The following is a 12,977-nucleotide window of genomic DNA, read 5'->3' as shown; positions in this document are numbered from 1 at the left end:
CACTACAAAGCTACAGTGATCAGACAGTATGGTACTGGCACAGAAACACAAATATAGATCAATGAAACAGGATAGAAAGTCCAGAGATAAACCCACGCACATACGGTCACCTTATCTTTGATAAAGGAGGCAAGAATATACAGTGGAGAAAAGACAGCCTCTTCAATAAGTGGTGCTGGGAAAACTGGACAGCTACATGTAAAAGAATGAAATCAGAACACTCCCTAACACCACACACAAAAATAAACTCAAAATGGATTGAAGACCTAAATGTAAGGCCAGATACCATCAACCTCTTAGAGGAAAACATAGGCAGAACACTCTGTGACATAAATGAAAGCAAGATCCTTTTGCACCCACCTCCTAGAGAAATGGAAATAAAAACAAAAATAAACAAATGGGACCCACTGAAACTTAAAAGCTTTTGCATAGCAAAGGAAACCATAAACAAGACGAAAAGACTACCCTCAGAATGAGAGAAAATATTTGCAAATGAAGCAACTGACAAAGGATTAATGTCCAAAACATACAAGCAACTCATGCAGCTCTATATGAAAAAGATAAACAACCCAATCCAAACATGGGCAGAAGACCTAAATAGACATTTCTCCAAAGAAGACATACAGATTGCCAACAGACACTTGAAAGAATGTTCAACATCATTAATCATTAGAGAAATGCAAATCAAAACTACAATGAGATGTCATCTCACACTGGTCAGAATGGCCATCATCAAAAAATCTACAAACAGTAAATGCTGGAGAGGGTGTGGAGAAAAGGGAACCCTCTTGCACTGTTGGTGGGAATGTAGATTGATATAGCCACTATGGAGAACAGTATGGAGGTTCCTTAAAAAACTACAAATAGAACTACCATATGACCCAGCAATCCCACTACTGGGCAAATACCCTGAGAAAACCGTAATTCAAAAAGAGGCATGTACCAAAATGTTCATTGCAGCTCTATTTACAATAGCCAGGAAATGGAAGCAACCTAAGTGCCCATCAACAGATGAATGGATAAAGAAGATGTGGCACATATATACAATGGAGTATTACTCAGCCATAGAAAGGAACGAAACTGAGGTATTTGTAGCGAGGTGGATGGACCTAGAGACTGTCATACAGGGTGAAGTAAGTCAGAAAGAGAAAGACAAATACCGTATGCTAACACATATAGATGGAATCTAAAAAAAATAATAAATGGTCATGAAGAACCTAGGGGCAACACGGGAATAAAAATGCAGACCTACTAGAGAATGGACATGAGGATATGGGGAGGGGGAAGGGTAAGCTGGGACAAAGTGAGAGAGTGGCATGGACATATATACACTACCAAACGTAAAACAGATAGCTAGTGGGAAGCAGCCGCATAGCACAGGGAGATCAGCTTGGTGCTTTGTGACCACCTAGAGTGGTGGGATAGGGAGGGTGGGAGGGAGGGAGATGCAAGAGGGAAGAGATATGGGGATATATGTATATGTATAACTGATTCACTTTGTTATAAAGCAGAAACTAACACACCATTATAAAGCAATTATACTCCAATAAAGATGTTAAAAAAATCAAAAAAAAAGAAAATACACCATAGACAAAAGCAACAATATAAAAACATACCTAGAAAGAAACCATACAAATATGTATATAATCTACATGGAGGCAACAATAAGAATTTCCTGATTGACTTAGGAAAAAGATGTCTCAACCAGAATAGTATGTTATGTGTATTCATCAGGTACAGACACTGTAAGAGTATCAATTTTCCTTAATTTATTTACAGATTTAGTACCTTATCCATAGCAGCTGATGACAATCAAACATGGGCTACTGTTTCCTGTACCCAAAATCAACCACGGAAAAATTAGAGAAGGAATAAAGAAAAGACATTAACAAGAAAATTTAAAAAAACTAAATAATCCCTGAGGGACAATAAGTCTCCACTGAACTAGAACCTGAGTGTGGGCAGGAAGGGGGATGCCCTGAATTCGAGACAGGTCTATAGCCTGCAAGAGAGGCAGATGACAGGATTGATTAGAGAAAAGCCTATAACGTTGAGCCCTTGATTCTTCCACTGTGCTCTGGGACCATGAATCTCTACTGCTTCACTGAAGGAATCTGAGGCAGCATTTCAGAGCCCGCATGCCACGAGCGTGGGACACCAAAGATTGGGCTGGATGTGGCAGTATGGTCCACAGGCTGTGAAATAACCATCTGAAACTTTCTTAGTGCATGACAACTGGCCTTTTTAAGTGATCATCTTAATAGACTATCGTACATGGACTAAAAGAGAAAAGCAAGTAACACAGTAGTTGTACAAAAGGACAGAAATTCATTTCTGAACTTTTGGGCAATGCCCCTGATGTCAACAAAGAGAGACCACAGTGGGAACTGTCAGGCTAAGGCGCCCCTTCACTAACTCCTCTGGGATTCTGTGGGGCATGGCTGGGGACAGGGATGGATTCATACCAGAGAAGGAAGGAATCGCAGGCCCCGCCAGCAGTCAATGTGAGGACCTTGAGCGAGACCTGACGGGCTCCAAACCACAGAAGAGAGTCTCGCCTCCTTTCCCCTCAGCTCATCTTACCTGCAGCAGCCATCTCTGGGAGGCTCCAGGCAGAAGAGTCCAGATGAGATGTGCCTGCACTTCACACCAGCAGTCTCAGGGAGTTGATATCTTTGATGTGAGGCCTTGGCCTCAGGTCAGCAGACGGGAGGTAGCCCAGCACCTACAGGGAGTCAAGAGAAGACACTGAGAGAGGACTGAGAGCAGCATCCACCACAGAAGAGGGGGCCCCAAAGAGCCCTCACTGTCAGTCTCGGGGGACCCAGGCATGGCTGTGAGGCTCAGGGCCCCAGATACTTCCGGCTGGGGGCGCCGACAGAAATGAGAGCCAAGGTGTGACGCCTGCTGACTCAGCTCAGCAGACGGAAATGTCCCACGACCCGCCAAGAGTCAATGGAAGGCCCTCGTGCCACGCCTGCGGGAAGCTCCGCCAGGAACACCCCCCACCCCCAACCCCCAACCCCCCGCCCCCCCCCCCCCCGCCCCCCCCCCCCCCGCCCCGCTCCGTCCTGCCCTGCCCCGCCTGCTCTGGCCCCGCCCCGGCCCCGCCCCTGCTGTCCTCCTGGAGCCCAGATGCGCATGACCGGATGTGACTTCCTCGTAACCGCGCTGTGGGGCCGCGCCATTTTTGAGAGCTGCCGTCCAGCGAGGGTGAGCCGCGGGAGGAGTGCCACGTCTCGTCAGGTGTCAAGGTGTGAGGTGACCCCAGTTAGAAGTGCGGGGACACGCCCCCGACACCCCCAATCCCCATTCCCTCCGAAAAGAGGCGGCCACACAGGCCCCGCCCACCCCGCCCCTGCTCTCGGCCCCAGAGGCTCGGGCCTGGCTGTTAGGCCCAAAGTCCATCCGCTTCCCCCGCGGGGTCTCGGGCAAGGAAGGCCTCGCTCTGAGGCTGGTGGACCCTGGCTCAGCTCAGTACAGGGAGCGCCCCAGGCCCTGTGGAGTGAAGGATGGGACCCTCGTGGGGACCGAGGGGCTCCACACCCCAGAATGGCGGCCACGCGGACCCCGCCCCTGACGTCGGCCTGGGAGCCTCCGGGCAGGTCTACAGACTGAGGGGCTCCTTCAGTGCGAACGCGGACGGACGGACAGACGCGGGAGGCCCAGGGAGGAGGGGGCCTTGTCCTGAGGGGCTGGCCGCAGGTCAGCAGAGGGAGGATTTCCAGGGCACGGGAGGAGTCAGGGCGAGGACCGTCCTCCCCGTCGCAAGGGCACCTCAGAACCCCTCCCCTGTTGTCAGCCGCTTCCTTCTGGCCACACACGGAGGAGGGAGGGCTGCTGTCTGAGAGGGGAGGTGCAGGCCAGCAGAAGGCGCGTCCCTAAGCACTCCCAAGAGTCAGCCCAAGCCCTTGAGTGAGGGCCAGTGGGGCCGCCAGCCGCAGGGCCTCGCCCTGTCTGCCGCACGCTGCAGGCCTGGTAAAACTCTGCCACGTGCGGCCGCGTGGTCACCCTCACCGCCTCCGAATGGGACTCAAGGAGGTGCCGGCACTGGTGCGAGCAGATGGCCCTCGGGGCAAGAGAGGAGCTCCAGGCTGCACCGGCCGTCCAGGGAGGACCCCGAGTGAGGACTGAGGGAGTCACCCACCCCGAAGAGAAGGGACAAGAGAGAATATGGCCCGTCCCCTCCTGTCAACCCTTAGACTCCCAAGAAAGGACTGTCAGGCTGAGACTGCCCGTAATTTCCTCTGCCAGGTTCAGGCTGAGACCGCCCGTAATTTCCTCTGCCAGGTCCGAGGGAGGTTAGAGCTTTGTTCTGAAGGGGCAGCCACCAGGCAGCAGAAGGGAGGGTCCCAGGACCCTTCGGTGGTGGGCTGAACGCTCCCTCCTTTCCTCCTCCTGGGTGTCGTGGAAGATGGTGTTGTCAACTTCAGAGCAGCAGAGGGGAGGGGGTGGGGGGGGTGGGGGAGTCTTGCCAACAACCATCATCCGGACTCTGAATGGGAACCGTGGGGACCTACCTCCCCTGCCAGCCCCCACTGTCACCCCCGTACCGCCCAGGCAGGGCTGGCTGGCTGTGCCCCACGGCTCACTCTACCGTCCTCCACAGGGGTCTCAGGGGACAGGCTGAGCAGCAGAACAGGAGCCCTGTGGGTCCTCGAGCAGTGCCCTCAAGGACCCTGCAGAGGCGGCCTTGGTTAAAGCCAGGGAGGAATCTCCCCGCTGAAGGTGCTCACAGCATCTCCTTGTCCCTCCCCCAGGTGCCCTCGTTGCCTGCCTTCCTGCGCACACTCCCGCCTGCTGGTCCTGACCTGTGTCATCATGCCTCGGCGCCGGAGGAACAAGCGCCATGGCCGCAAGAAACGCCACCAGGCCCGGGGGGAGACTCAGAGTCTCAAGGGTGCCCAGGCCACTGAGGAGGCGGCGGTGGCGGCGGCAGAAGAGATACAAGAGTCGCCGTCTTCCCCCGCTTCTGTTTCTCGGGATACTTCCCCGAGCTCCCCTGCTGCTGGCACTCACCAGGAGCCTCAGGGAGCCCCAGCCACTACCTCTCGTGATGAAGGAGTTTCATGCCCAGGATCTGAAGAGGGTGCCCAGAGCCAAGATGAGAAAAGTGCAGGTACCTCCCAGGCAGCACCTTCCGTTCGCAGCAGTTGCAGAGATCCTCTGAGAAGGAAGTCCACAATGTTCGTGGAGTTCCTGCTGGAGAAGTACATAACGAAGGAGCCCATCCTGCAGGCAGCACTGCTGAAGACTCTCAACAAGAAGTACAAGAAGCGCTTCCCTCAGATCCTCAGCAGAGCCTCTAATATCATGGAGGCTGTCTTTGGCCTCGAGCTGAAGGAAGTCGACCCCAGCAGTCACTCCTACGCCCTCATCAGCAAGATGGCCCTCCCCAGCGACGCAAGTCCGAGTGATGAGTTCAAGATGCCCACGTCCGGCCTCCTGATGACTGTCCTGGGCGCGATCTTCATGAAGGGCAACCGTGCCACCGAAAAGGAGCTCTGGAAATTCCTCAATGCGTTGGGTTACCATGCTGGGAGGAGGCACTTGATCTTCGGGGATCCCGGGAGGCTCATCAGCAAAGATTTCGCGCAGCAGAAGTACCTGACGTACCGCCAGGTGCCCAACAGCGATCCTCCGCTCTATGAGTTCCTGTGGGGCCCGAGAGCCCACGCTGAAACCAGCAAGATGAAAGTGCTGGAGTTTTTGGCCAAGATCATCGGTACCGTCCCCAGTGCCTTACCAGATCTCTATGAGGAGGCTCTGAAAGATGAGGAAGAGAGAGCCGCGGCCAGGGCTGCAGCTGTTGCTGAGGGCAGAGCCCCTTCCAGGGCCAAGGCCCGCAGCTCCTCCCACATGTAGGGAGGGAGGCCGCGGGCAGTTTGCTCACTTTGTTTTGGAAGAGAGCAGTCAGGCTCCTAAATAGTGCAGAGTAGTAGGGGTGGAGGGAACAAAGTATATATGTTCTTACAGTTTTAACTAGTATGGTAGTTTAGGTGCAGTTAGTTTTAATAAAATATATCTCTCTTTCTTTTTTCCAAATGAAGAATACCTAGTTAAAGATAGATGATTGGTAGATAAGTAGGTAGAGAGATGCTAGATAGATAGATTTATGATAGAGATGTTTAGTATCTTTTCAAATGTTATTACTTCATTGAATGTTTATTTTGCTTTAGAATCGAAGTGTATTAATGTCATGGATGTCATGTTTATTGCTGTTCAGTTTTAAGATTAAGAGTTTGCTATTTGCAAAAAAAAACTGAAAAGCCGTCAATATTTTCCTTTTTCTACAGAACAAGGTAACATGGCATTGGAATAGGATTTTTCGTGGAAACGAGAAAGAATCCCACGAGAAAATATTGGGGATCTCAAAATGGTGATACAAAAGTAAAGGCTGGTTAATTCTTAGTTTGCCTTCTTTTCTTTCTCTTTGCTTGTAAAATTAAATAATATATACCTAGCTTTGCTTAGGTTATTCAAACTGTTTGAAAATTAAATCATGGTAAATAAGACTTCTTGGTCATTCCTTCTTTTTTCTCTCAAATTAATTGACCATCTTCTCTTTGGAAGCCTCTCCAGTACTACTATGGTTGGTAAGAAAATGAAGACCAAGCCACTGCCCATAGAATTTTTAGAGTCTAGCATCAGCTATCATGTAAGGAAGATGGTAAGATACACTCAAAGAAATAAACAAATGAACATTTTTTTTTAAAAGTGAGGGTGTGGAAGAGGAGGTTCCAAATGAGAGCAAGGAGTGTAAGTTACCTGATAAAGGCAGCGTTGGGTCTTGGGAAACTTCTAGTCCCTCAGCAGGAAGTAATTAACAGGATGCATGGTGGGCTAGATGAAGCTGTGGGAGTGATGGAAAGGGCCACTCAGATGGTGTTTCTCAGAGTTGAGAGACTAAACCTGGAATGGAAAACATATCTTCACAGTTAACTTTGGGATGTGGAAAAACCAGAGAGAATCCCCACCTAGGGAATGGAAGGGGCCCTATGCACTTGCCCCAGGGCAAGTGAACACTCAAACTAGGTGTTTTAGGCATGGGCTGTCCAGAGAGTTTCTGAGAAATAAAGGTGATACTCATTGAAATGAGATGCCAAGAAGCCACTGGACTGTCTCTCTTTTTGTGGGATGGGATTGCCAGAGCTCACTCCAGTGAAAGGGCATTTTAATTAGGTTATTTTGAGTGTAATTTGGCAAACTCTAAGGGAGGGCTCAAATTTTAGTGGCAATGGTATGAATGAAATTAGGGGTGGTTTGGATGAAAAGGCACCTGGGAGGGAAGTTGTTGGTCCTTGAGACAAATGAACTCCTAGTTGCATCCATCTGGAGAAGATGACCCCATGCCAATATTAAAACAAATGCTCTAATAGGGAAATACTACTTAGTTTTACTCGGTTGGCATTTTGGCTGATGTGGATTTCTATATTGTTTGGAGTTGCATTTTCTCTAATGTAGGCCGGAAATAAAATTCTGTGAAGGAAGTTTGTTATCATTTGGGGTCAAAATCATCTTAGTAATAACTGCCATTCATTGAAAGTACCAAACTTTGTCTCAAACTGCCAGGTGGTTTACATACATATCCATGCCTGTGGTCCTACACTATAGACTTTTTCAGACTCACTTTGCAGATAAAGAAGTTGGAATATTCTCAAATTCAAGGCTGGTAAGTGACAGCTGGACTGAACCCTGGTTCTGAATCCCTCTAGAGCCCGCACTATGCCACTCCTCCCAGGCTGAGGCTGACCTTGGGTCACTTCATTTTTCTGCTCACTAGTCCAAAATGTATTTCAGGTGTTAAAAAGCAGGACTTCATACCCCAAACATGGTTTTGGAATAAAAAGCTCCAGGAATAAGTAATAAAAATATGAAAATAAAAGTGAGGTACAAATAAAGAAAGAAAGAGATAGCGTTTGGTGACAATATAACTATCTACGAAGGAAATGTCAGTAAACCTCAAAAGATCAGGGGCTCACAAAATCATTTAATTCAGCCCTTTCCCTGTAGAAAGTAAATCTATTAGAATTGAGGTTATATAAGGCTGTATCTGGCCAGTGAAGAGAAGGAAGAGATCAGCGTGTTTTCTCTGATAGCACAACACCTGTGCTGGAGCCCTTGCTTGGCTGCAGCTTCCCATCTCACATCACTCCTGGGGCTCAACCTATTCCTGCAAGATTTGTTGTAGGGAGATCAATTAAGAGTTTTCAAGGATGTGGCATTTCCCAAGAAGCCTTTTATAGAAGAGATAGGAGTCAAGGTGAAGACTTGATGAATGAGGACTGAGGAGACAAAAACCACATAACTGAAGTCACAGAGAGACTGGCCTGTGTCTGCTCTCAGACTTAGAAGGCCAAGGCAGGGCTGCCAGGCTGAGCATCCCCTCACTTATTTTCAGGGTTTAGAGGAACATAAGAGCTTTGGTCTAAATGGGTGACTTTAAGTTGAAAGAAAGAGGAAACTTAGGGCCCTTCAGAAGTCAAGGTGAGGAACCTGAGTGAGGACTGAGGGCACACCCCTACCCTGAACAGAGAGAGCCCCAAGGAGCCTGAATCCTGATGTCAACACTGGAAGGGCACAGGTAGGAGTAGCCTCATGTGGCATTCCCAGACCTTGCCTCTCTGGCACCTCAGGAAGTGAGGATTTTAGTCTGAGGAGAGGGTCCTTAGGTAAACAAAGGAAGGAGTCCCAAGCCCTGCCCGGAGTCAGGGTGAGAATCCCGAGTGAGGACTTAAGGAAACCTCTGCCTTTAGACTCTGAGAGAACCCCACAGAACCATGCCCGTCCTGGTATCCCTGGTATCCCTGGGCTTTGTTGACATGATGTGACATATTTCCTCCTATGGTGTCACAAGGGGGTGAGGGACATGGTCTAAGGGGTACGGCCTAGGGCCAGCAGTGGGATGATTTCCAGGTTTTTCGAGAGACCAGGTGAATACCCTGAGGACTAAGGGAACCACATACCCCATAACCATAGAATTCATTCCTTACTCTCAGCCTCAGAAGACCAAGGACAGGTATGGTCAGATGAGGAGACTCTCACTTTCCCCTAGGGGTTTCAGGGTGGTGCTGGCCTTCGTATAAGGGGCAGGCCTAAGGGCAAGGGAGGGTGGAATTCCAGGACATGACAGAGGTCAAAGCAAGGACTGAGGGATCATCTACCACTAAATAGAAGTGATAAGGAATCCAGCCCTGCTCCTTGTTACAGCCCTTGAGGATCCAGGGCAGGACTATCAAGCTGAAGCTCCACCAACACTTATTTGTATCAGGTCTATGGGAAGTGAAATCCTTAGTTTGAAGGTGTAGCCACCATTCAATGAAAGGGGTGGGGATATCAGGCCCTATGTGTAGCCGAATTAAGGACCCTTAATGAGGACTGAGGACTCCAGAGGCCAGGACAGAAAACTCCCCACTGAGCAGTCAGTACTGGGGCCACCTGGACAGGGTTGATAAGCTGAGGACCCCCTTCATTTCTTTCTCATAGATCCCAGGGAGGTTTGTGATGTCAACCTCAGAACAGCAGAGGGAATGGGTCCCATGACCTGCCACCAGTTGAATGACGGTCTTGAATGTGACCTAAGAGACTCCTCAATGTAGAAGACCACCAGCCCCTGCTGTTGCCCCAGCATGCCTGAGGCAGGGGTGGCAGGATGCAGCCTAAAGATCATTCTAATTTCCTTCAACAGGTTTCCCAAGGGACAGGCTGATTAGGAGAACAGGAGCCCTATGGGTTTTTAGAGCAGTGCCCTCAAGGAAAACTACAAATGTAGCCTTCCTTATAACCAAGGTGGTATTTCCCTGCTGAAGCTGCACACTCTCTCAACCTTCCTCATCCAGTGGACCCTTATCCCCTGCTCTTCTACTCACACTCCTAACCATTGTCCCTGAGCACAGTCATCATGCCTCGGGGTCAGAAGAGTAAGCTCCGCACCAGTGAGAAACGCCACCAGGCCCAAGATGACTCCCAGAGTCACAGGAGAGTTCAGGCCACTGCAGTAATAGAAGAACCCCCCTCCTCCTCTTCTCCTGTTTTGGAAGATAATTCCCCAGAGTTCATCAGCTACTGGGTCAAATAGCACTTCTCAGGGGTCTTCAAAAGCCCCATCTACTACCATCACTTCTTCAAGTACTTTTGACACAAGGTCTGATGAGGATGATAACAGTCAAGATGAGGAACATCCATGTTCCTCTGATGTCTCACCTTCCTTCTACTGAGAGCACATACAGTGATACTCTATAGTCAGATGGATTTGTTAGAGCAGTTCCTTCTGTACAAATATAAATGAAGCAGCCCATTATGAAGGAAGACATGCTGAAGATTGTCAGCCAAAAGTACCAAGACCGATTTGCTGAGATTCTCAAGAAAGCCTCTGAACGCATTGAGGCTGTCTTTGCGGTTGACTTGAAGGAAGTCGACTCAACCATCCACTCATATGACCTTGTCAGCAAACTGAAACTCCCCAACAATGGGAGGGTGCGTGCTGGTAGGGGGTTACCTAAGACCAGTCTCTTGATGACAGTCTTGGGTGTGATCTTCATGAAGGGCAACTGTGCCACTGAGGAAGACATCTGGAAATTCCTGAATATGATGTGAGTATATGCTGGGAGGAAGCACTTCATCTATAGGGAGCCCAGGAAGCTCATCACCAAAGATTTAGTGAGGCTTAAAGTACCTGGAGTACCGCCAGGTGCCTAACAGTGATCCTCTGTGCTATGAGTTCCTGTGGGGCCCAAAAGCCCATACTGAAACCAGCAAAATGAAAATCTTGGAATTTTTGGCAAAGGTCAGCGATATGGTTCCCAGTGCCTTCTCATCACCATATGAAGAAGCTTTTCAAGATGAGGAAGAGAGAGATCGAGCCAAAATTGCAGCCAGGCCTGGAAATACTGTCACTTCCAGGCATGTTCCATGGCCACGTCCAGCAGCTTCTCCCACCCTTACTGAAGTCTGAGACTTTTTTTTTTTTTTTTTTTTTTTTTGCTTTTCGCGGGCCTCTCACTGTTGTGGCCTCTCCCATTGCGGAGCACGGGCCCGGACGCGCAGGCTCAGCGGCCATGGCCCATGGGCCCAGCTGCTCCGCGGCATGTGGGATCTTCCCAGACCGGGGCACGAATCCGTGTCCCCTGCATCGGCAGGCGGACTCTCAACCACTGCGCCACCAGGGAAGCCCTGAGACTTTTTAAAAATCATCCAGATAAGAAAATTTGACATCACAATAGGGATTTTTGTTGAAATGAGAAAGAATCCCAAAATAAAATTGTTGGGATAATGGAATGAAAAAATAAAAAATAATTAAAAAGAAAACATGATAAGCCTTGATTTTTCTTGATCCTTTCAGTCTTCTGTTTTGTAAAATTAAATGATTTATACCTCAATATGCTTAACTTATTAAAGAATGTAGGCGGTATTAAATCTTAACAAGTTAGACCTCTTACTCACTTTCTTTGTTATTTCCCAAACGTCAGTTGAGCATCTACTCTTTAAAAGGCTCTGTGCTAGTACTACCAATGCTAAGGTAAAGCCCCAGCCTGTGCCCATACAACTTCAGACGCAAGGAGCTGCAGTCACACAAGATGTTGAGATGCCCTCTATGACTTACGGGAAAGCAAAAGGATAATCCAGAAAGAAATCTCTACCTGGGGCAGTGTATTGATTTGTTAGGGCTTCCACAACAAAATACCACAGAATGGGTGGCCTAAACAACTGAAATTTATTTTCTCACAGTTCTGGAGGCTGGAAGTCCAAGATGAGGGTTGGTTTCCTCTGAGGCCTCTCTCCTCAGCTGGCAGATGGCCACCCTCTTCACTTGGCTGTCCCTTTGTGTGCATATATCCCTGGTCTCTCCTTTTGTGTCCTAATCTCTTCTTATAAAGACACCAGTCAGATTGGGTTATGGCCCGCCCTAATGGCCTCATTTTAATTTAACCAGCTCTTTAAAGACCTCATCTCCAACTACAGTCACATTCTGAGGTACTGGGGTTTATGCCTTCAACATGAATTTTTGGGGGGACACAATTAAGCCCCTAACAGACAGAAATCTAAGGTGTCTTTGCTCTTATCTCAATGCAGGAGAATACAGTGCACAGACAGGTATTCTATGCACATTGTCTCCAGGGAGTTTCTGAGAAATAAGGGTTAACTGCCTTGAGGTATGTCAGGGAGGAGGAAATTCCCCCACTACCCCTTTGAGTTCTTGTGGTTAGACTAATAAAGTTGGCACAAGACAGATTAACAGGAGAAGAAAGAAATTGTAATTCATGTGCACGGAGGTGTCATAGAAATGGTACCTAAGAAGTAGCCAAAGCAGGCAGCTTTTATACTTTTTAGACAAAGAAACAATAAACTTGTGAGGAATGGACAGGACAAATAAACTTACATTTTGGATAATTCCTTCAATTAGTAAGGAATCTAAAACAGAATTTGGGCTTGGGGTAGTAAATTAAAGAAGTAACAAGGTTTGTTTATACAGGCTTCTCTGCCTGAATTCCCTATTTCTGGCTATAAGGGTATCCTTCTACCTCCAGATGCAGGGAGTGCATCTTTCACATGAGAGATTTATTTCCTGCTTTCAGGGAGACCGAAAGGAGGGTCGGAGTGCCCCTCCTGCACTGGCTGTTTCTTAAATAACTTTAATTCAAAATAATCAATATGCCATTGTGGTATATTTGGGAGCAACCTGCCCTAAGCCTTAACAGTTCCCTCCTCTGAAACTTCCCTGGAAGTTTCACATATTAAGAGCTGAACTGGTCACTGTGGAGACAGAGAATGGGTTAGTACAGTCCTCTATTTCATTGAACCAGTTTCTTAGTTCTGAGAACAGTTCAGTTCAGTTAAATTGTTGTATCTCATTTCAGGAGGCAATGATGCAGATGGGCTCCCAAAGCTAGGTCTATGGTGCAAGCAATATCAGGTATTTAATAAGAGGCATTTCTATGGCAACAAAAGAAAAACAAAGGTTAATGATTGGAGCTGGT

The 12,977-nt window shown here is 48.3% G+C and overlaps 1 protein-coding gene and 1 pseudogene across 1 annotated transcript; both read left to right on the top strand.

Annotated features, from left to right (window-relative positions):
- The first annotated feature begins 4,821 nt into the window (after window positions 1-4,821).
- LOC109547127 (melanoma-associated antigen B4-like) lies at window positions 4,822-5,865 on the top strand. The gene has a single exon (XM_033849332.1). The coding sequence runs from the start codon at window positions 4,822-4,824 to the stop codon at window positions 5,863-5,865; it is 1,044 nt and encodes a 347-aa protein (XP_033705223.1).
- A 724-nt stretch (window positions 5,866-6,589) lies between these two features.
- On the top strand, window positions 6,590-10,947 carry LOC101331387 (melanoma-associated antigen B5-like; annotated as a pseudogene).
- The last annotated feature ends 2,030 nt before the right edge of the window (window positions 10,948-12,977 follow it).

This window comes from Tursiops truncatus, chromosome X (assembly GCF_011762595.2).
Source record: "Tursiops truncatus isolate mTurTru1 chromosome X, mTurTru1.mat.Y, whole genome shotgun sequence".
Taxonomy (NCBI): domain Eukaryota; kingdom Metazoa; phylum Chordata; class Mammalia; order Artiodactyla; family Delphinidae; genus Tursiops; species Tursiops truncatus.
This window is presented reverse-complemented; position numbering and strand designations above follow the sequence as displayed.

Bases quoted from the DNA above. Each gene is read 5' to 3' on its own strand.
- LOC109547127 (XM_033849332.1), top strand. From the start codon at position 4,822: ATGCCTCGGCGCCGGAGGAACAAGCGCCATGGCCGCAAGAAACGCCAC.